At 35.6% G+C, this 24566-nt stretch overlaps 2 protein-coding genes across 2 annotated transcripts in view; both read right to left on the reverse strand.

The window, feature by feature from the left end:
• Positions 1-55: 55 nt before the first annotated feature.
• On the reverse strand, positions 56-16489 carry LOC113070650 (transmembrane anterior posterior transformation protein 1 homolog). The gene is made up of 15 exons (XM_026244042.1): positions 16276-16489; positions 14961-15109; positions 11595-11713; positions 10353-10385; positions 6623-6785; positions 6245-6380; positions 5841-5938; positions 5629-5698; positions 4043-4123; positions 3429-3538; positions 3214-3273; positions 3020-3088; positions 2695-2771; positions 1706-1869; positions 56-1588 (listed from the first exon to the last, which is right to left on the reverse strand). Exons 1-15 carry the CDS (start codon positions 16469-16471, stop codon positions 1344-1346), a joined length of 1770 nt encoding a protein of 589 aa, XP_026099827.1. The 5' UTR covers positions 16472-16489; the 3' UTR covers positions 56-1343.
• Positions 16490-19209: 2720 nt separating this feature from the next.
• The window catches only part of LOC113070649 (LIM domain-binding protein 2-like), a gene marked incomplete at its 5' end in the record, with an annotated part of 35043 nt that continues 29686 nt past the window's right edge, over positions 19210-24566 (reverse strand). Inside the window, one exon of the mRNA XM_026244041.1 lies at positions 19210-21114. Coding sequence (XP_026099826.1) covers positions 20884-21114 — 231 coding nt within the window. The remainder of the gene's footprint in view (positions 21115-24566) is intronic.

Consider the following 24566-nt stretch of genomic DNA (forward strand, 5'->3'; position numbering starts at 1 on the left):
TTAGTCTTTACATATGAAACTACTTTTAAGCACTATGGTACATTTTTTAAAAAACAAAAAATGCGAACACACTGTGAGGATAAGTACCTGTGTAACCCTGTTCAGAATCTCTCCAAAAATAGTCATTCGATGCTTACAATGATTATAAAACAAAATACACTATACTGAAAAGCAAATGATGCACATTTTAGATCATGGCAGGAACGCCTCAAAAAACATTTCCAGTTAAAATAGAATGATGGAATATCCATTTTCAAGTCGCTTGTCATTTGGTACATCTGCACCTCATGACTTTACTGGAGGCAAATTCTAGACATAGGCTGCACATATTTAGATTAACATTCAACTTTCCTCACCTTACAAGCAACATTATAAAATAGTATAAACATGATACTGAACTATTAACTACTGGATAATAATTTAGTAACATTTAAAACAACAAAAATATGAATTATATCAAACAATAGTCTCTCAGTATATGATTGGTCACAGATGATTTGAATTTCAAAATACACTACAATGTGCATTAAAAAAAAACACTCATTTTGTTACACTTCATATGAAACAGTTATTTGCTCTTTCATAGCTGGTGTAAACTTTCATACTTTGTTTCATACTCTGTACAGCTTAAGACAATGTGGTAAATCAGTGCAAAGTTAAGTCAGCTGGATTGGCACCATGTATATTATACAGAGCTGAATTATCAAGCAGCCTGGCATTAGATTAGCTAAACCTTCCTTTCTGTGAGTCATGTGTTTTAAAGAAATGTATCGGTTACAATAAAAACTTCAAATTCAAGTTCTAAAAATAAATATTTGCCAATTCTAAATGGCAGCATTATTGGCAAACCCATTTAGCATGTTATTCTAAGCCAAAAGTGTGTGAATATATATAGCTACAGTATCTATTTGTATGTATCAGATGTAATTACTCACTGATTTTTTGTTAAGTGTTTAAAAACTAAATAATTTTATGCTTTTCAGTTTCCAATTAAAGGTCTGGTTTGAAAGAAGTGCAAGATTTTTGGATTAAATCGAGACAAATATGTCCTGAAGGAACATATAGCAGATTCTAGGTCATGTGATGTTGCCAGGCTGCCGAGCGTGAACACACTCATTTTGATTTGAAAATGCTTCACGCACAAGATCTGCTTCCATTTGTTAGATATTCCACAGAAATGGAAGCAGAGAGGACGGCAAAACGAGTCATTTTTTTCAGTTAGAGTTAAACAGTAGCCACCTCTGAATAATTCATTTGAAGGCCTTTGCAATTATTTCAGACTCAGGCTCTGAGTCTTCTCCACTTTCGTTCCTGAGCAGTTACTATGGTGATGGGGTTGAAGTTCACCCGATACGGTTTCCGCATATTGTGAAGCGGTCGATCTCCAACAGATCTTTTTTGAGGGTTCTGTGTTTAAGTTCAGTAGATTGTGGCGTCTCGCTGCTGCTCTCCTCTGGTTTAGGAAAGAGAATCTGGGGCGGGTCACTGGTCACCTCGGTTACAGGAGGCGGAGCCGGGGGAAAAGGCCTGGCTCTTGGGCTCGGCTGCTTGGTGATGGACGTGGAGGGCCGCTGCACTTTAGGTTCAGCTACAAAGAGGTGAAGAAACAAAGCAAAAGAGCAACATGATTCTCTGAAAATTCCCTCAGCACTAAAAATAAAATAAAAATCACGTCTGACCTATTGAATAATCAAACCGGTGTTACCTGAGGGTGGGGGAGATTTGGCAGGGGTTGCTTTCTTGGGAGTTTGCTTTGAGGTCTGAGCAGTCGGTCTTTCAAACAGCTTACCCTCCATGTTAGCTTCCTTCACATAGTGACAGGACTTGCCCAGAATAACTATACTATTCAACACTTTCATGGTAATCAACCTGCAGAACCAAACAAAACAATAAAAAAAATTAAGCTTGCAATTACAATCTGCATTGGGCAGGATGTTTACAAAATGTTGCCAAAATATGACGAACTACTCTACGATCACCTACTTTGGCTAAAAATGACTGCTAATCACACTACAGTACATTAAGCAGTTTTTAACTTAAAATACACTACCATTTAAATGTTTGCGTTTGGTACATTTAGAAACAAATCTTATGCATTTATCTGGTAAAACATTACAGTACAGTAATATTGTGAAATATTATTGGAATTTAAAAACTTTTTTTCTATTTTTACATTTTTTTAAACATAATATGACGGCAAAGCTGAATTTTCATCAGTCTTCAGTTTCACATGATCTTTCAGAAATCGTTCTAATATGCTGATTATGGTGGGTTTGATCATCAATCATGCATTTCGAATGGTTGCTTAACATTTTTGTGGAAATGTTTTTTCAGGAATCAGCACTTGAAATGTAAATACTTGAAGCACCTTTACTGACACTGTTAATCAATTTTAATGCATCTTTGCAGAATAAAAATAGTAATTTCTTCAGAACAAAAATAAACAAAATTTACTCACCACAAACCTTTCCCTGCAACTTAATCATACTGCATTGCTACATGATTTAAGAACTATAGCAGTACAACCACCTCTAATGAGGAGACCGGCCAAAACTGCTCACAGATGTACATTTAGACAGTTTGAAAACAAAACAATCAAATACTCTAGGTCTGTGGAGATTATGTTGCATGCTAGCTGATGCAGTCATAATTACACATTATGTGATACCATACACTTTGAGGTAATTCATTTACCCGAGGTAAAAGAGGAGCAGACAGACAGACGAGAGAGCGCCCTGGATCTTCACGGAGTTCATCACCACTCGAATCAACTGACGGAGACAAAGACAAAACCATCCTCAGCACCACATATGCAATGATTTAGTCTTGAATAATATCAGTTACATTAAACTTGTTGTTTAATGTGTCACTTTGCAATTTGTAATTAGTATTTAGCTAAACATGAAAAATTAATAGTAAAAAAGAAATATTATATTGTTCCAGACAGTATTTTTTGGCTACCTTACAAATGAATCCAAAAAGACATGTGTAATAATAACAAGTGAAAATATCTTCTCACCAGTACAGCAAGAGGCAAAGGAATGAAGCCCATCCTTCTTGCCACTGAATCGCTGTAGTCTGTATAGGCCTGTCCATGAATCAACCACATTTCCTATTTATATATATATATATTTTTTTTTTAACTTTTTTCTTTTTTAAATAAGTATTTAAAAAGTTGTACATTCCACATCCATAATTAAAACGTCTACTTACATTCTGTTGTCGACTGCTGACAAGTTCAAAGGCCAAGCTGGCTTTATATTCACTGTAGACCTAAAGAACATGATGGAAATGCCAAATTCATATGTGGTGCCTATATTTAGGGCTATGTTGTCAGCGCACTTTACAGCCCTGTCCATGTGCACTTTGTGGTTTTGAGATGGATTATTTTGAAAATCAAGTACAAATCTGTAATCTGTGGCTCTCACTTCAGCTGTGATATCATTGAATTTAGTGATGAAAGCGTGCTTGACGATGTCAACCGTAACTTCAGACATGATGACCATGAAGACGTCAGGGAGCAGCACCCAGAGGTGATCTACGAGCAATATCAACACTGTTAACAGTTTACCCGAGCACTGTTGAAAATATGCTGAAAATGTACGTATACCCAGGACATTCAAGTTGTAGATGAGTTTGTTTCTTCATCGGAACAGTATTGGAGAAATTCAGCATTACATCACTTGCTCAGCAATGGATCCTCTGCAGTGAATGGGTGCCGTCAGAATGAGAGTTCAAACAGCAGATAAAAACATCACAATATAATTCATGGATTACTGATGTTTTTATAGCTATTTGGGCTCTCATTCGGTTTTAAAGAAGAAACAGACCCATCTAAATATTGGATGGCCTGAGGTTAATACATTTTCAGCAACATTTTTTTATTTTTGTGTGAAATAGGTCTATTCCTCTAGGTAAGTATATATAAGCTACATAATGATGCTACAATAAACCAACTACTGGTCTAAAAAAAAAACAGACTGCACTTTAAAAAATGCCTGCATTTTCAATTAAGAGTTTTAATAAGAGTCTTTATCTGGACCTGAGTTCCAGGAAAACTGCTCCATGTTCCTCAGGCACACAATGAGGAGCAAAACGTAATTGGTAAACCGCTCCTTGATATCTGTAGGACAGAAATATAAACATAGAACATATAAGGAACACAAATTCTGCACGTTCTATTCACAAAGCCCTTCTCTCTACAATCCAAGCAAAATGTGAGGGGAAACGACGGTCAACAAATAAAGCTTGAAGTTTAGAAGACTTCAAAGGACGGTAATCCATGCGATGCATGCACTATTTGCAGCACGTTGTTTATGAATAGCACCTCGAGGAATTATTCCATCACAAAGGCTTGAATGGTCGACCACAAGACTTAGTGGCCGTTTGAAAGTGGGGATAGAGTAAACAGCGGAAGGGAGAATAGGTGCTGATTACAGCATATCAGCGTGGCTTTCATAAAGAGGATGGGCGCTGTAGGAAACAGGCACTCAAACGGCACCACAGTCTGTCAGCACCTCACAGAGCGTTATCAGAAAGCTCTTGAGAGCTTTGATTAGCATTTCAAAAAGATGCTATAATGTTTCTGAGTCAGCCCACACACAATGTCCAAGGCTGCACCTTCACCTGCCTTGCCATCAAAGACTCTCTAAGTGATTAAGATGACATACACCCTACTAGTTACTTTGAATAACCAGAACTGAGGCACACTGCTGTAATATTCCCAGTGTATAATGCACATTTAAAGCATGTTGTACCAACAAAAGGTGAATTAACCATTTTTTGGAAGAATTTTTGGTTGGTAATATAGTATTCTTTGCAGCACCTTAAATAACATCAATATAGTAAATCAATAGTACCATGACACACACAGTTTGGAGTCAGTAGGAGTCTTCTATGCAAACTAGGGCTGAATTTATTTTAAACCAGTAAAAACAATGAAATATTTTTAAATATTACTGCAATTTAAAATAACAGTTTTCGATTTTTAATTGTCATTTATTCCTGAGTTTTCAGCAGCCATTCCTCCAGTCTTTAATTTCCCATGATTCTTCAGAAATCATTCTAATATGCTGATTTGATGTTTAAGAAACATTTCTAACATTTCTCAGATCAATGCTGAAAACAGTTGCAGCCTAATATATATATATATATATATAAAAAACTTTGATAATGTTAGTTCATATATTATATATAAGTTCAAAAGAACAGCCTTTCTTTGAAAAACAAAACAAAAACCTGTAATATTACAAATACCTTTACTTTCACTTTTCAACTGAATTCTACTCAAGTTCTGAGTAGTATCTGTATAGCTCTTTTCACAATGCAAATAGTTGCAAAGGAGCTTTACAGAAAATGTAAGTTTCTACATTATATTTAGTAATAGCTTACAAGTGGTGACTATTTTAGGTTGATGTCCATATGGCAGAAATGTACGGTAAAAATCATGTCATGTAATGACAAAAATCAACTTAATGCACCCCTGCTGAACATTATTTCCAAAATCTAACCCCAAACTTTTAAACAATATTGGATATTAAATTATCATAGTAATAACAAAAGTGATGTTTTCCCTGAATAACTACCTGAGCCCACTATAACTAGGTCGTTTTTGGGACTTTGACTCACCACTGTTGGACATCTGAAAGAGGTTGTTCTTCTCAAACTTCTTGAACACACTTCCCTTGATTTCCACAAACTGTGGAACAACGTGAACAAATGCAAGCCTATAAACTCTGATCATACAATTTTTAAATGTCTATAGTGACACAATAACTGAATGATTCTGATGATTCTGTTGTCTGCACATTAAATGTTTGTCTGTGTGTATATATACTTACATTGTTGGACATCATAATGGTGAGCAGAGATTTGTTATGTGAGTTGAAGGCCACATTTAGTGTAGAGGCTTGGACCATGATGAGGATGGCATGCAGAACTGAGACAAATATACATTGAGGAAAACAATTGTATTGAAATACTTTTGTCATTGATATTGTGCTACAAGTTGTATAATACTGAATCAGATCCAAGAGAATATAATTTACAACAAAGTCTCTATAAGAAAAAACAAAACAAGAAATCAGACAAATTCTGACTGAATGACACATATGACCAGGGCTGATAAAAAAAACAACAACCTACACCACACTTTCAAAATCAATATGAAAATAGAGCAATGATACCCACACTAAATTATGACACATTGTATATTCTGAGCACTTGTAGGACAAAAAAAGGATACAGACATAGAAGACGGCCATGAAGAAATGGGGAATGACTCCAATGTGGGCTCTCTTCCGTGACTTTGGTTCAGTGGCCGTCCAGTAGAGAGCATCTAGGATGTCTTGTCCAAATGATGAGAAGAGACGGTCTGCCACCTGAGTGATGAAATGACACAGACGTTTACTTCACCCAAAATTAAAATGTCAATGCAGAGCCTGATGCACATCTTAACCTGTATGCTGCTTCATGCTATATGGAAACAATGCATGAACATTCTTCTTTTGTTTTAGCATACAGGTTTGAAACAAAACAAGAGTGTTTTAAAAAAGTTTTTCAGTGATTAATTCCTTTATCACATGATCCAGTAAAGGAAAAGGGTTTGAGAGCGGTTCAATACCTCTAGCATGTTGTAGATGATGTAGAGTTTGATGACAGACTGGCCGCGGATCAGGTGGTACATCATAGCGTAGTCGACGTAGTGCATCATGGAGTAACAGAGCACCATTATTAAACCTTTTAGCAGGTCACACACCTGAGCTGGCTGCAGGAACCGAGAGCCACTAATAAACAAACACAAAGAAGAAGTGTATGAAACAGGCCCGAAAGTTGCAGAAAAAGCTCAATGAACACATTAATTATAAATAGCCCTATGAGTTTACAAAATGAGGCCAAATGCAAAGATCACACACATCAACTTCAAAACACCATCGCACTGAAAGCACTGGCTTCAATTCAAACCAGAGAAATGTACAGACGGGCATTTCTTCAACTACAGCCAAGGGACTAACTAACAGACTTCACTTTCTCTCTTTGTACGAATGTCAAAATTAAAATGGTCATATCATCATTCACTACTTTTCACATTTTTGTCTAGATTTATTATATTTCCTTTGTCCAAGACCCAGATTTTTTAGTCCTTTAGAAATGGTCCTTTTTACATTTTCAAAACTATGATGAGCCAAACACAAAGTGAAATATTTAGTGTGTTTTCTGTGAAAGCTGGACGTGCCAAAAGACCAATTAAACTGGCAAAAGAGATCCCAAGATCAAAGACGCCTGGCCTGCAGCTGAAGAAACGCCCGGAGAAAAGCAACTCAAAACCCATGCAGATATCTGATGTATGGTCTTCATGTACAGACAATGAGAAACAAAAATAACACAAGTTTAGCATTGACATCTATCACACCTGCTTAGTTCACAGTTAAGACACTTTCAGTAGAAAACTAATGAACGGTAGGTATCAGATTTATTCTTGGAGCTGAGCTGTGATTCAGATGTCTTGGGTGTGGGTGGGGGAATAAAAAAGGAAAGAACTAGACGGAGGTTTTATTTTCACTTGAGGCATCACACTCCCACTCGCGAGGAGGAATCTACACAAACATCCTCAGGAAAACAGCAAGACTCAGAACTGGCAAATAAAAAGCCAAAAGAAAACATATACACCACTGTTCAAAATGTTTTTTTAGTTTTTAATGCACCAAGGCTGCATTTATTTGATCAAAATACAGTAGAATGTCTTTACTGTCTATTTTGATCAATTTAAAGGATACTTCTTGAGAAATATTAATTTAATCTTACCGACTCCAAACTTTTGAACAGCAGTGAAGTTTTTGGACAAAGCAAATGACAAATCAGAGATAGTTTACTATCTGAGAAAAGCTCAAACACTACTTTATTAGGGGTATAATGTATATGTATTTGTATACAAACATTTCGATGTGGGTCTTTCGGTTTAACCAATGCATGGAACTTCAATGGAAAATTCCAGTTTTATATATTGCTACTTTTGATAAGAAACAACGTCTCATCTTCCAGTGCATTTTTTTCTTCTTGTGGAAATTCAAACAATAAATGGTGTTTTGGCGCTCTTTGATGATTCGTGACAGATCACGGTTCAGTCGGCTGTGCAGAGTGCAAGTGAGCGTGATCGTCCCTTCCTCTTACTCCTAGTTATAACGCAAAATAAACATGAATGAACATCCCATGACTCATGTAATCACTCAATCAGCGTGTTTCAACTGTGGAAAGGCGTCAAATCAAAATGTCACGTAGCATTTCATTTACCTCAGGCAAGTCATTAGTGTCTACAGCTCATTAGTTCGCTAGGAGAAGAGAAGTCTAGAGAAGAGCATTTTGTGAAAACATTACACTATATTCATATTTTACTTTACCCACTAGTGATGTCTTAATTATTTAATGAACGTTTAAATAAATCAGTTGATCAGTTTAATAAATCTATGAAACAAGTTATGATAGCCCCAGTGTAAATAAATATATATACACAACAAACTGAAATTTCATGATTTAGAAGTTAATTTAAAAATGGCATTAAGTGCAATTTACATGTTTGCATACATTTTTTTTTAATCGAGTGTTGATTATTATATTGTAGTGAACCGTCATGTTTGTGTTCCATTACACCCCTATACATTAGTATAACTATAATTCAAAAATGTATATTTAAATATCTACACTTTAAATATGAAATTCATATAAAGTCTCTCATACTCAAAGTTGACAGCTGGGATAAAAAGCATACTAAGCACATAGTGATATTTGACTTTCATCTGTGGCAGCTTCTGCTTGTGCTAAAGAGCCAGGCTTATGTGTAAGAAAGCTTTTGTCCTTTATATCCTTGACTCGTTCTGAAGTAATGAGATGTAGAGTTTTAATGCTGCATGGTTTTAATTCTACAGTGAACTGTCCTGAAAGGCTACTGTGATATTACTTGAAGGATCTTATTCATCATGAGGGGGGTCCTAAAGGTAAAGGTAAATTAGATCAAGATTTGACCAAAACATGAGTGTGACGTGTAAGCTCTTCAGTTACATTTAAATAGGAATATTTCGGCACATAATCTCCTGAAGCTGGAAATGTGACCGTGAGGTATTAATAAAATCTTTAAGTGTAGCTACGGATCTTAGGATTCAGTTAAAAGTCTTTGCAGTTTGATTAAACTGAAGGGAAAAGCCGCTGTGACTTAAAGGGATAGTTCAGCCGAGAATGAAAAATTTGTCCATCTTCTACTCACCCTCCAAGCCTTTCAATGGGGTGAGGGGGTGTTTGTTGTCAACAGTTCAGAAGACGTGAAATAAAGTGCGTGCATCTGTAATAAAACGTCCCTCACATGGCTCCGAGGGGAGAATAAAGGCCCCCTGTAGCGAATCCACATATTTTTGTAAGATAAATATCCAGATTTCAAACGTAATAAACACTTTTTTTCTCACTTCTGCTGACTGTGGGGAACCGGAAGACGTGCAGACGGATGTAGTAGTTCATCAGTGCATGGTTAGTGACGAGCGCGGATAGAGAACTAAACAAAATGCTGGTCACAAATTAGAAACACAAAATGAGGATTTGTAAAGAAAAACATCAGAGTATTTCAAAATAAGCCAAGAGGGGACTGGTTTTCCTTTGCTAAAGTAAGGAAACTTTGTTTCCTTTTCTCCTACATTTCACAGAGTTGCGCACACAACGCATACGTCTTCCATCTTCTGTCTGCACGTCTTCCGGTTTCCAAGTCAGCAGAAGGGAGACATTTTTTTTTTTATTACATTTGAAATCTGGATATTTATCTTACAAAAATGCATGAATTTGCTACAGGGGTCCTTTATTTACCCCCCGGAGCCGTGTGAAGGATGTTTTATTACGGATGCGCACACTTTATTTCAAATTTCTGAACTGTTGACAACAAACACCCACTTACTCCAATTGAAAGGCTTGAAAGAGCAAGGACAATGTTTTATATAACTCTGATTGGATTATTATTCTGAAAGTATTCTGAAAGTAAAAAAGTTATTCTGACTTTTCTTCTTCAGCAGGAAGGCGTATAATGTAGCACTTCTCTGTCATACTGGCACCAGACACACACCAGTCACGAAACAAACACTGCCAGCCAAAACTGACACTTGACAGTTCAAAATGAAACCTCTTCACTTGCCAGCAGCTGAGAGTTCAAATTAAAATTAATGCATCATAATATCATAAGCTAAAAGGGATTTATTATCTCTGCCAGCGACATACACACACTACCAGGATGGCAAATGCTTCGTGACATGCATGTTATATAAAACATGGATCAAACAGAAGGATGGGATTGTTTAAAACGGTGTATGCAGGTGTCCTACCTGCTCCGTCTGCAATAAGGGCAAACATTAGGGCTGATGGGAGGAGGGAGAGGCACACATTAGGCACTATACTGTACTCTAATATGAGGAAAAGTCAATATTAACACACACTTGTTCATTAGGAACCTGGCAGAAAATTTAGTTTCTAAAACCATATAAGAATTTATTTGTTCACAATCCGATTGTAAAATGATTCACAAATCTCTAACGAGTAGAGTCGGGTCACTGTCATATACACACCCCACTCCTTTCTTGTGGTTTGAAGATGCTTTGCTGCAGTGTACTGCATTCATTTACACTCTGTACTGTGAGATTGTTATTTGTCACATAGCATGACAGCACCCCAGTGAGATCTTGAAGTGTATGTTTCCAACAACTTCATGGATGATTTAGTTAAATGTGTTATTACATCTTAATTTACATGTGAAGTTGAAGTTAAACTGCACAAACTCAATCATGTTGGAAATGTTGTTCATGAGAGACGACAACAGCACGATAAGAGTCGGAGTGTCTGTCGGAGTGAATTGTGGATGGGCAACAGAGGTCACGGACTTCAAAAGCTTGAGGTCATTTTGATGGTATGATCATAATGTGATATGAATACTTTGTAGAGTATCACGTAGATAAGCTAGTACCAACATTTTTAACTAAATATCTTCCTCTTTCTCCTTTGTAACAAAAAACTAACAATTACTAAAATTAGTCTAATAAAAATAAAAATGTGCCACAATGTGCACCTGGCTTTATTTGAATCTAATTTTCAGCTGTAAGATGACTGGAAGTGAAACATCCTCAAAATTAAGAAGTTCAGCTATATATTTCAGAAAATATATAACAGCTCAAAAGTTTGGGGTCCGTAAGATTGTATTTTTTTTAAAGAAATTTTGTAACATGCTTTTATTCAACAAGCTTGGATTAAATTGATCAAAAGAGACAGTAAACATATTCTTTTTTCAATTATATTCATCAAATAACACTGAGAGAACCAGCACAACAGTTTTCAACATGCATAAGAATAAATGTCTAGCTGTGCATCACCAGAATAAATTACATTTAAAAATACATTAAACTAGAAAACAGCTAATTTATATTGTTAACATATTTCTCAATATTACTGTATTTTTGCAACCTTTGTGAGCATAACAGATGAGCAAAAAAAAAAAAAAAAAATCCCCAAACTTTTGAATGTCAGTGTATCTTTTTTTTTCTTTTTGGAGAGAGATATTGAGTATTGCATGTTACCCAAGGCCGCAGCAGGGTATCGTCAACAGCCTCAGAAAGGCCAGGAACGTTCTCAGGGGCAGCAGGGTGAACACGTACAGAAAGGCATCCAGACACAGGAAGATCCCAAAGATCATCAACTGTAGAAAGACAGAGACATTAGCACCTGCACACAGATATGCAATACACAAAGCAGCAATTCATTGGTTTTTCATTGTGTTCAGTCACGATATACAGAAATAACTGTGACATCATGTTAAGGAAGCCCTCGGCCCTGAATCCTGATGCTTCACATGCTTGAGCGCACCGAGGCATGTAATGTGTTGAAGGAGATTTTGAATATGTCTGCCAGCAGTCGGTAACCTTTAAAATATTTTTCATTTTTAGAAGGCACTCCTTAGTTTCAGACAAAGACCATTAAGACCAAATTAAAACATTAACATGCACCGCAAGCAACTGACTCTTTACAGTCAAGGACGAGCGTGAATCCTTGGGGACAATTTTTTACCAGCAGCTATAAAACAAAGAGAGTTTGTTAGGAGATGAACACAGACCACTAGAACCCTCTCAACAAAGCACAAAGAAAATAAAAGGCAATGGAAGATGAATCAAGACAGGGATTAACAAAGAGGAGCTGTTCTGCAGGCCTGTAGTTCAGATAAGAGCTTGCAAAGACTATATTTTCAAGGAACTTTCCATGCGATTTCATTCTGCATATTTGTATATGTATTTTTCTCATTACATTCATGATTTCTGTACAAGAAAGTAATAAATAAATAGTTTATACTTATTCTTATTCTTTGCAATAACAGCATAAATTGCACAGCTACATGTGTTACACTGTGATCACTAAAACTTTATTAACATACTTTTACAAGTGTAAAATAAAAACACAAACAAAGTACAGGGTGATAGGTTTCATCAGCTGAACCCAACAGCCATTCCTCCAGTGTAGAGCTCTGCAAGATGATGAAAACAAGAGCCCTACCTGCTCGGAGTGAACACACTGGCTGAAAGCAATCTAAATCAAAGTAGAAATCTATTAGGTATGCAGCTCAACTTTTTACCAAATGGATGGTTTTTCCAGAAAAGCATGCAGAAACATAGGAGAGGAGAACAGCAAAGCTGTTTCTGGCTTGTTTTGGTGTTCAGTCCATCTGTACTGACCAGGAATCAGAAGTTCCAGATCTAGCCTCTCACCAGTGCATTGCAAACAAAATGAACAAACTGTTCACAGGTCATCAATGAACCCTCATCTCACTGGTATTTAGAGAGTTTGCTGAACTCTTTCTGGGGTTTGAGAGGCAGAGCCCCTTCAGGGTCACAGAGCCGTCTTTGTGTGCGCATACCTCAGCTGTCAACCCCAACCAAGTGTGATCCTGAGGATTTGAGCATGACGAAAAAATGCTATGTGAATATTTGAATTCAGACATATTGCCATTATATAAATCATTAACATCTCATTTATATTATAAGAATAATAAAATAAAAAGAATACAGTTTGACCCAGCTTGGTCAAATATCTCCATCTAGTGGCATTCAACAATTCAACACCTTTAGAGAAAGAGTGAGGCAGGAATACTTCACAGATTCGGGCTCTTTAATCTGAAATAATATTTTGATAACATCTACAAAGCATTGAAATTATAGAGCTTTGGTCTATAATATATTATAATATATTTTATAATATTAGATATATCATAATATCTTGACATGTAATGTAAAATGATGCGACTGATGAGGCCTTATGAACAAGCAGAAAATTCGGCACACTCTGTATATTCATTTAATAAATGTATGGATAATATGATGAAATTAAAAATAAGAGTCAGGCATGTGATCAGCAAAGGACCCCCCAAAAATAAATTTAAATAAATATTTTTTTATAAAAATTATAAAATAAAAAGGCATTACTAATGTAATATTACCATTGATAAAAAAATATTTAATCATTTTTATTTTACAAATCAGAAAAATTACAGTTCCAGTAGTCTTAAACTAAAGAGCTTTTATTTTTTGCAAAAATTGCTGGATGACCTTCTTTATATTTATAAATTTTCCTAATTTGAAATTTGAGAAAGTATTCCAGCATGAAATACATGCATTTTAAATGCATGAGCATTTTCCCCACAGATTTTACCTCATTAGTCATACTTCTGGTTGGAAAATACAGAAATATGTTTAACATGCATGTAATATATTTTATATATATATTATATACAGGATATATTTATATATAGCCAATATATATATATATATATATATATATATATATATATATATATATATATATATATATATATATATATATATATATATATATATATATATATATGTATGCACATGTCTATGAAATCAGCCCAGCATTGTCTCACTCATCTAACACATCCTATTTAACTCGTCAGTTCGTGTTTATTTGAGAACTTCTGTCAGTGAACGCCGCCTGCAAAACACTAAAATAAATATTTAAAAAAATAATGCAGTTAAACAAGAAAGACGCCTAAATAAGAAAATTAAATACACCCTGTCTAACGGACGCGAGCGCGCAGCGTGACAAAATACTCATTATAATCAGTGATGCTACATTGGATGTAGCACAACACGACATGATAAATCCCCGTCCGGTCTGTGAGGTACTGACACAGAGTTCAAATGCCCTGTGTAGACACGAAACCTGTTGCATCGCGGTGGTGTTGCATCCGGTTTACTTTTCCACCACCAAGCGAGCTCAATAACTCCTCATCTGCACGCGCTCTCTTTGAAATAGGAATCGTTGCCATATTTCTTGTTATTTTTATTTATCGCTGTCTTGTTTGTATTTGGCCAGTTTGGAGAAAGCCTCACCAAACCTCACCAGCCAGCGTTTGCGATCATGAGAACTTGTGCAAACGCGGATGGGTGACATGAATGCAGATGGCTCAACACTAAATTAATGTGCTGAATTCATAAACTATTTTCCTGCGCTCAAATCTGCTAATCTAAAGGAAACGGTGTGTTTGAGGTAATTTGTTAATGACCATAGACTTAAAATTTGCAACTATTACAGTTATTACACTTATATACAAAATTTGGTATTATGCTTGCTATAGATTGTGTGACGTCACATGCACTATCGCCGGTGACATTAGACAACAGCGGTGGCAACCGACCACCGCGGTGACGCGATTGTCACAGCAACCGTCATAGCCCTACATTTAGACTACTTCAAAGCAGTCCGTTGTAGACATTACTATCTGTCAAGCATGTAACGTTATTATTGCTTACACAGTGGATCCATCACCAATCTGGGATTTTTTTTGCCTATGTGTATGACCAAATTTGAAGTTGAAGTTTATAATGTTCTTTTAAGTTACAGTCTAAAAGAAAGAAGGGCATTGTGGGACTCACCCTCTCTAGCTCTCTGGGGATCCTCATGCATGTGTACACCCTTTCCCTTCGCTCAGTGTACTTGGCCCCGTTGTGCTCCAGGAAGTAGCCCCTGGTGAGCTCTGCACACATGAACCTCAGCAGAGACGGAGTGTCAGAGTCATTCGAGTCTGTGGGGTAGAGAGAAAAAAAGTGTTTAATGCTATTAACTTGATATGTCAACATTTATAGTGATCGAGTCATTTCAACATTTCTGCAAAAATAGAAAAATTATAACACAATATATCCATAACAATTATTTAAACAAACTGACAAGTAGTAAATAAATCAAGTGTGTGAGTCAAATTACGAATTTTAGAAATTTTTTTGATTTTTTTTAGTAAACTTAAAAGTTTTTATAGTCATTTGTCTTTAGAACTATTTTTTAAAGGTTGATTGGAGAATTCAAATGGAGAAATGTTGGCATTACATTAATGAAGCAAAGCCAATTTTAGGCCATTTAGTATAAGCGGTTTGAAATAATAAACAGCAATAACTTACAATGTAATGCAAGAACTTACAAAAACTTCCTGAACTTGGATATAAAAGTGAAAACATTTTTGATTGTATAGAACTTCTTATATTTGGGGAAATAATACTTTAGTTGATACAATACTAAAGTGTTTTCTGAACTTATGTTATTTATTTAAGGTGTATTATGTGTATATATAGTATCTCTGTCACATTGATATTTGGACAGATGAAGCGTTCAACCACTAGAATGAAATTTCAGAGTTGTAGATAGCAAGATGCGTTTTCACAGCTGCTATTTCCTGCAACATATTTTGACAGATGCAAGCAACAACTTTGTACTAGTTTTGTCACTGCAGTAGGCTACTTTCTAATTTACGGGTAAATACTAGACTGGGAAAGAGCTAACGTTAGAGAGGTCAGCTTTTAAGTGCACATTTCTCTCTGGATGTGTTCCTAACACCATGTTTGGACCAGAACCAGCCAGGCTGTTTAAGAGACACGAGACCTCAGATGACCCACTCAGGCTTCCCATAAACACTTTAGACTAGACCTAAAGATTTATAATGCATGTGTTTAAAATGAATAAAACAACATATACAGTAAGCGTCATGTAAATGGCTATTTAACAAAAGAACACAGCGTAAAATTAAAACTTGTTTCAACGACTGCTTAGCAAGAACGCTATCAGAATATTAGCCAAAACAACATTTTATACAATTCAGATGTGGCCAATTTAGACTTGTACATGCATTCGTAAATCCAGGTAAACTCAAGCCACGTTGGAAGCAAAGGCGAAGGTCAGTTGTCAGATGCTCGCGCTCACCTGAATGCTCGTGCCGCTCGTCTTTAACGGCGGGCTTCTCGTAGCATCCGAGAGTTTCCGTCATTTTCGCCGCCGACCCAGAGACGTCTGTCTTCCTCGATATGGATGCAGCAGCCCAGGGACATTTGACCCCTTTATGATCGTCATTTTCGGGATCTTTTTCCTCGGACACTCCGCCACACAGCGAATCCGCCATCTTCGCTGTGGCGTCATCAAACCACACACGTGATGTTGATAAACAGTACACTGTTGCGCAGCATCTTATAGTAGAATTTATGTACATAAATAATCCAGAAATATTACATTCTAAGTAGTTTTCTTTTTACAAAATAGATAATATAGTATATTTATAGTATATTTTAATTTAAAACTAAAAATGCATACATTGAAAAATCGAAATATGTTTGTATTATTTATTTTGTATATTTAGATGTTTTATATTACGCATTTCTTGCTTGTATTATTTTGTATATTTATATGTTATATATTTACAGTGGTGGTCAAGATTATTAGAACACTATTTTCACCAGCTAAACAATGGTGTTAACCAGGGGCGTTGCTAGACCTAAAGCTCATTGTTTGCAAGAAGTGTGCAACACAATGCACTGTACAAACTTGCGTTGCTTTAACCAATGTTCCTACATTGCAAAAATACTGAGGAAGGCAATGCATGTATATAGAAATGTTAATATATTTATCAAAACTAACACTGTTTAAGGCATAAATTGCATACACTGTGGACAATTTTGGTTTTCTTGACCTACATGTGTGCATTATAACATGTTTTAAGGCTCGAAATGCGAAATAGAGCAAAACAGGTATTATGTTGTCTAAATCTTAAGTATCTTAAATAACTTTTAATTAACTGAGCTATTGTAAAAATATATATTACATTTTTAATCATGAAAAACGGCACTCTTGGTGTGGAATTGATGAACTATATAAAGTGGTATAAATAGATACATTTTCTGCCCCCATGTCTTGAATTTGTGATCATTCTAAATGCATTTTAATAGATTGAATCATGCAGTGGAAGAACGCACTCAAAATGCGCACGTGCCCTACTCTAGAATTCACGTAATATGCGTGCTCTCTGTAGGGGTGTCCATAATGTCGAAACGCACATTATTAAAATAACAATTATCGCAGACGATATATATCAACGCTATATCACAAACCCCCACCGCTGAGGCATCTGAGAACATACATAATCTTGCCTTTTTATTCTCGCATCACCAAAGCATAATTAATATAAAGTAATTATTTTACAACTTCTGTTATTAAATAAATAAATAAATACCTCAGTGGTGGATAAGGCCCTGTGTGGAAAGAATAAAAGCAGAGAGAATTCTTTCTTGCACATCTCCATTCTTCTACATTACACATTGATAACAGTGAATAATCACATATATATTTGTAAAGAATTTACAATTACAATATTTCAAGAATCCAGTCACTTTATTATTATTATTATTACTGACCATTAAATGGTACTGCCTATATAGCAAATAGTTATCTCATCCATAGTTAATTCCAACTTTTTATGTAATGTCCTAAACAAGAGCTAGTGAATTAAATATTAATTTCATATCTGAAAGCACAGAACACATAATTGTTTTTCTCAGCAAAATTGCAATTCTACAGACTTGCCAAGTTTTCCTGAGACCTTTTCCTCTGATGTCTGAGACCTGTCTGGCTGGGGACGTACTGTAGGCCTAGTTTGTTAAAATCTAACCTCCCTCAAATTCATCATCTCTCCTTTCCGCTTTCCTTTCCCTGCTTTGCACAAAGAAAATTCAGATGTCCATATACAGGAGCCCATTATGATCGAGTCAAAATAAGAGAATCGATTTTATTTAGAGACTTACTTTAGCTTCATGTTTTTATAGCCTAACTCATTTGCGTGTCGTCACCAGGCTACGTGCCACAAAGACGCGCGGACATGGATTTCTGTTCTGTAACTGTTAAATCTTAAACTTGAGATTTATACTGGGGCACAGCAGATTTATACTGGGGCACGTGCCTGACAAACTGAGACAGACTAAATCAAACCCCTTACGAAAGGAAAATATATTTACCAATATATTTTAAGAAATATATTGTGATATACTGTAATATATTATTTTCCCTTTTTATTTTCTAATATATTATATATTTGAATACATTGAATAATATATTGATGATACATATATTATATAATATATTGCAAAATATACAAATGATTGCCGCTTTCAATATATTGCAATATATTGGAAAAAATAAATATTAAATCCCACATATAAGAAAATATGCCTATTACACGATATTTTCCAATATACTGCAATATATTTTTGTTTCATAAGGGACATCACCTACCTGCAAAGCTACCTGAAAAACTATGTGCAATTGCACCTAAAGCAAAAGCTGTTTTAAAATCTTTAAATTAAATTAATTGAATTTAGTCTGTCTCAGTTTGTTCTGTTTCTTCATGTCATTCCAGATAGACTGATGATGATGAGATCAGATCTCTGTGTGGAGCACCGTCTGCTGTCAGACTCCTTGTGCAAACAAAAATCTCACTGGATTATTACATTTAATGGCAAAAATAATGTTTGGAAATGTAAACTGATATTTCTAACTGACAGACAGCAAAAGAATAACTGACTTAAAACCATTATTTATCATAGCTGGTGAAAATACTAGAGTTCTAATAATCTTGGCCACCACTGTATAAATATATATATACCATATCAATATATAACATAGCTTACGTAAATATACAAAATAACATATGCAAGAAATGCGGAATATAAAACATCTAAATATACAAAACAATACAAGCAATACATGCATAATATTGAACACAGGGTGGCGCCATTGAGACTTGAAGAACATGTTTGGAAATGTGCAAAGTAAAACTTGAGTAAGGGGGAGCAGAGATATTGCAGCAAAAGGTTTTTTAAGCACAATTTATTGGCACACAAAATGGCAAAGCATACGTACAAGACTTTGGATATGACACAAAAAAAAACAGCTCTGCTAAATATTTTACAAACTGTGCAGAGTTTCAGTAATACAATTTAGTTGGTTTTGGAAATACCTTATGTTCAGGAAAAAATATTCAGGAAATGTTTTGAAATGACAAAACACAACAACAAAGAATTTGATTAATTAAAAAAAATATTTGGCTGTTTGTCATCATCATCATCATCATCATCATCATCACCGTAATATTCTTTTCAATCATTAAAGCACACAACTCTTAAAGGGCCTTAAAGAAATATTTCCAAATCCAGTGGACAGTATATAATGTTTTTGTAAAAACAAAGTGTCTCTAGCTACAGAAATGACATAAAGCTGTGTAAACCTGATCACATGATTTGCTAGAAGGGCATTCAATGCATTTTTTAGAATGATTTTTAGATAAAAAGGCTGTTTTCCTGTTAAAATTAGGGTTGAAGCTAGACATGATGAATGTTATTTAAACTCATACACAGCTTATGAACAGTATATTTGTGACTGAATTTACAGTAAGTTATATTTAATGTTCTCATTTCTCAGTATGGTGTTCATTCCTGAGTATGAAATCTGTTATTATCAGATAAAAAAAAAAAAGTCAAACAACAACTAGTAAACGTCAAAACAGCTGCCGTTTACATCAAGGTCTGATGACTTCAGTAACATTACATCAGATGAAGCAGAAAGCATTTTTATTGTCAAAGTCACAACCCTGGTTACTGTGCTTCCAAATCCATAACCAGAGTCCAACGTGACCTCAAAAGCATGTTACCGATTTCGAAATGTCATGCAGAAACATATCATATTCCATTATGAAAATAAGTCAATACAGGGAGAGCGGAAGATGGACAAATATGCTTTTCATATGTGCTTGCCTGTCCGTAAATAAACTCCTAATCCCGATGGTACAGTACAAGGAGAATACAGAAAAATCACAAATGATTGAAATAGCACATTGACTCAGAAATCAAATAGGAATTTTGGAATTAAAGCACGATCTGTACAATCCGTCTTTGTTAATACAGTCAGCTGTGTTGAAGGAATGCAAGGCGGTTCACTTTTAATTGAAAGCCGAGAGAAAAAGACAATAGCCAAACGAATTTCCAATAAAAATGCAAATGTTCAGGGATTGGTCTCGGTGGATGCCTCTGCAGTTCCGGTCTCCAGTGACAAGACAGTCAACACGTCCGTCTCTTCAGCGATTGGTTGATATCGAGTGTAGTAGCCAGCTAGAGTCACTATGGAGATGTGTGATGAACTGCGAGACAGAAAGCTTTTTTACATCGAATATTGGGCTAAAGTTGTCCCAATTTCAGGTCTCTGTAAATTCAGATTGCTCACTCAGCCTTCATAAAATCAAGTTCCTCCAAAAGTCACATTTCTCGCGATGCTTTGTAGCACAGCTAGATGATTTCGAAAAAATCCAGTGAGCAAATATTGCTGCCAAAGTTTGGGCTGTGAAGTTCTTAAACGTTACCCAAAATAAGAAGTGGAACCATCAGTTTCTGGTGAAAATGGATGACATCATTGACACCATGACATGGGATTTACATCATCGAGGGTAAAAAGTGAGGTCAGAGAGAAAGAGCAGGGCATTGCGCATGTTGTCTCCTACTGAGACGGCTGCGAGGCCGTGCTCTCCGGCTTGCTGTCTTGTCCTGTGGGCGGCTTGCTGTTCCAGGGAGCATTGTTGCCGAGCGCCGGCGAGCTTGTGAAGTCGTCGTCATCGTCCAGGCCATTGGTGGCATCATATTGTGTGTTTTCTAGCCGAGTGATCAGACGCTCGTCCTCATCGCCAAACTCCCCGCCCATCAGGGTGGGCTCACCTACCACCATCACATCCTGCAACACATACAGTTAGACAGTCAAACAACAAAATAAGACAGGTTTCATATATGTGATGAAACTTTGGGTGCAGATGAAGAGAAAACAGACCAACCAGACCCAGACATATGATAGTGTTTGTTTTTTGTTTGAAATCCCTAACCTTGAATTTACCATGTAAAATTTTTTACACGTAGAGTCGGGTAAATCATTAGTATTCATATTAATATATTCGAAAATATATTTATATACATTATTTGTAACACTCGTTTTTTATTTATTTAAGTAATACATATTAACAAATTTAAACTATTTGCATTTTAAAATGTTACAAAAATATATTGAAAAATATTACATAAAAAATAGATTAGTTGGAACTTTTAAAAATGATTAAAAAAATATCAAAATTGTTATAATATATTATGTATATATTAAATTAAAATATAATATGTTAAAAATAGATGTGATTGTGATTATAATGTTTGATTAGGTGCAATTAACTGTAATTAGTATGTTTTTGTGTTAAAAACTGATGTTATGAATTGTGAATAAATTGTGAGGAGTTACAATGTTTCAATTGTTTTGTAATGTGTTTAAATAATGTATAAAATATATTAATTTATAATATCTTAAATGAAAATACAATACATGAAATCGATGTGGATTCTTTGTGTGATAATTGCAATCAATCGTGTGATTAATTAGTCACAATGTTGTATCTGGAGCTTTGTTCTAGTGCAGTCTTCTGTTCTTTCTCTCTCTTTCAGGCTTAACTGATCAGTTAACTGGAGCACACGCTTCGCTGATCATGTGTGTCTATGGCACGGGAGCTCTTTATCTCTCTGTATGCTCTTCTTCTAGCTCCAGTTCTATGTACGATTGCCAGCTGTCACATACAGAATTGGCCCGTATTTAAGGGAACTTAATATAAGATCCATATTTGATCCTTATGGTAGAGAACCTCATCAGCATATATAAGTTGGGAGCACACAATCCACATGCGTGAGCAAACACTATTTTCTTTGTGTGTGTTTTCAACAGATCATTTTGCTGCCTAGCTTTAGCATCAAGTAAATTTGCATTTAGCATGTTTATAGACTGCAATAATATCTGTTTTTCTGAGACACATGAAAGTGGCCAAGTGTAAATCAAATTTGCATATGCAATCAGACAGTAATCTAACTGATCAAGATGCAAGAAGTGACTACAAATAAAAAAGCTGACAAAATCACTGCAGCAAGAAACAAGTACATATGAGACGTGAACAAGAAGATTATTAATACATTATTTTTAACACTTTTATTTGTTATATTTTTGCACTTTGTACTCCTCATCAGAATGTTTTCAATAAAAGCAGAGACAATTTGTTTGCATATTTTTCCCACTGGATTTGTTGCTTTAATTAAAATGTCTAAAATAAACGAGCATTAAAAAGCTGAGGATGTTTATAATGAAATATTCACACACAGTCAAATTCTTTAGTGCCATACTGTAAATTGGCACAGGTTAAACTGAAATGTGTAGTAGCGTGTGACACTTTAGTATGACATTAAAATTAATTGATTTTTTTAAATAACAGACACAATGAAATTGAATGTCAGTGAGACAAAATTAATGTGATTGCATCTTAAATGCATTTTAGCACTTTATTTATTATTCTCCCTTAATTAAATAGCAAATGTAAAGATCAAGAAACTGTGAGTAGTCCAGTAACACTTTACAATAAGTTTCAACTTAAGTTTCAACATAACTTTAGTTTCTGGAAGCCTTTATAGACTTTATAGTAGTAGTATAGTATGGTAAGTACTTGGTACTGGTAGCCATTGACTTCCATTTTAAGCCACACATATATTAACAATAATATATGTAGAAATGTCCATTAACCTAGATTAATGAAGTTGGTTAACTAGTGTTATCCAACTGAACATTGATCATAAAGTGTTTGTGTATTTTCCCGTTCATTCTCCAGGTTACAAGCTATGAGACTCCTTGCACCCTTCACACTACTGGACTCTCTTGATTCAGCTCTTTTATGGTTTCCTGTCTGTTTATTAGAGCGCTGACTATCGTGTCGTCTCGTGAGAGCTTTGGCTGTGACCCAGAGTCACTGTCAGTCCTTCCCACCCTTCTGCTTCTTAATTACTCTCATTCATTAAGGTGGGCTTTTTGACTAAATAACAATATCCACACACTGATTTGTCAATTTGCATAGCTAATTAAGTCATTAGCTGAAATACTTCCGATTAGAAAAAAAATGAACACCGCTTGCCAACGAGCCTTGAATTTGCCATCTGTTTTTGAAAGGCAACTGTCTCCCTGCAGTCTGGGTGTTAAACTGAGGGCCAGGATCACAAACATTAGCACACTCAAATACAGACGCGCTCATGCAACCTACAAGTTTCCAGCAGGTGGTTTGACGGAGAGCTCTAATTGCTATCAAATGGAAAGGCTGTCCAGTGCTCTTGTCTAATTAGATGTAGCCTGTGGCTAAACCCAGAGTAAAACAGACCGACTACCTGCCGCCCGCAAAGACTAGCTCAGCATCCACCTCCATCTGAGCTTGAGGAGCATAGAAAGCCCTCATTTGAGCTAGACATTGTTTAAGAGTTAAGAAGATGTGCATGCATGTGCAAATCCAGGCACGTTACACATGCATGACTGACCAACTTGTCATAATAGTACTGAAATCATAATTCTAGCCCAAAAACATAACCACAAGGGGGCACTGTTGTAATGCTGTTGAGCCCCCATCCTCCCCAAAACCTGGTGGTCACATGATCAGCTCATTGTGATTGGGCTCACGTAGGAGACCGATCAGGCAGCATGCGATGACTGCACAGACAAAGCCAAGTGGCCACGCTACATATGTAACCAGTGTGTTCTTCTCCACGACATTGCTTACAATGAAGCTTGCTGCTTTCGAATGGGGAGCAAAATGACAAGTGTTGTGAAACACACACACACACACACACACACACACACACACACACACACAGAGGATCTATATGATAATTAGCACTGGCACCGAGCCAGTTGCTCACACCAACACTTTCCTCTCTGCTTGTGTGAATGTGTCTGGTGCCCAAGTGATGGACGTTGACTAGATACAAGCAGGACAAAATATATGCAATTAGAGTCACATATATGGAGAGACAAAACTTCCCAAGAGAGAAGAAAATATGGTGTAAATAAAATATTTCATTTCAGCAGATATGCACATAAATATATAAATCATTTTATATGGCCATATACAGGAATATATGATATAATTAAATTAAGTAAGCTAATTTCAAATAAAATACATTTTTATATCATTTCAAATAAATGAAATATAAATATCGGATTAGAAACAAGAAATTTAGCTGAAACCAACTGGCTGAAATAAAATAAATGCCTAAATTAAAGTAATAAAACAAAACTTTGATAAAAATCTAAGCAATATACATACATACACAGTATATATATATATA

The sequence above is a fragment of the Carassius auratus genome, unplaced genomic scaffold, assembly GCF_003368295.1.
Source record: "Carassius auratus strain Wakin unplaced genomic scaffold, ASM336829v1 scaf_tig00005205, whole genome shotgun sequence".
Taxonomy (NCBI): domain Eukaryota; kingdom Metazoa; phylum Chordata; class Actinopteri; order Cypriniformes; family Cyprinidae; genus Carassius; species Carassius auratus.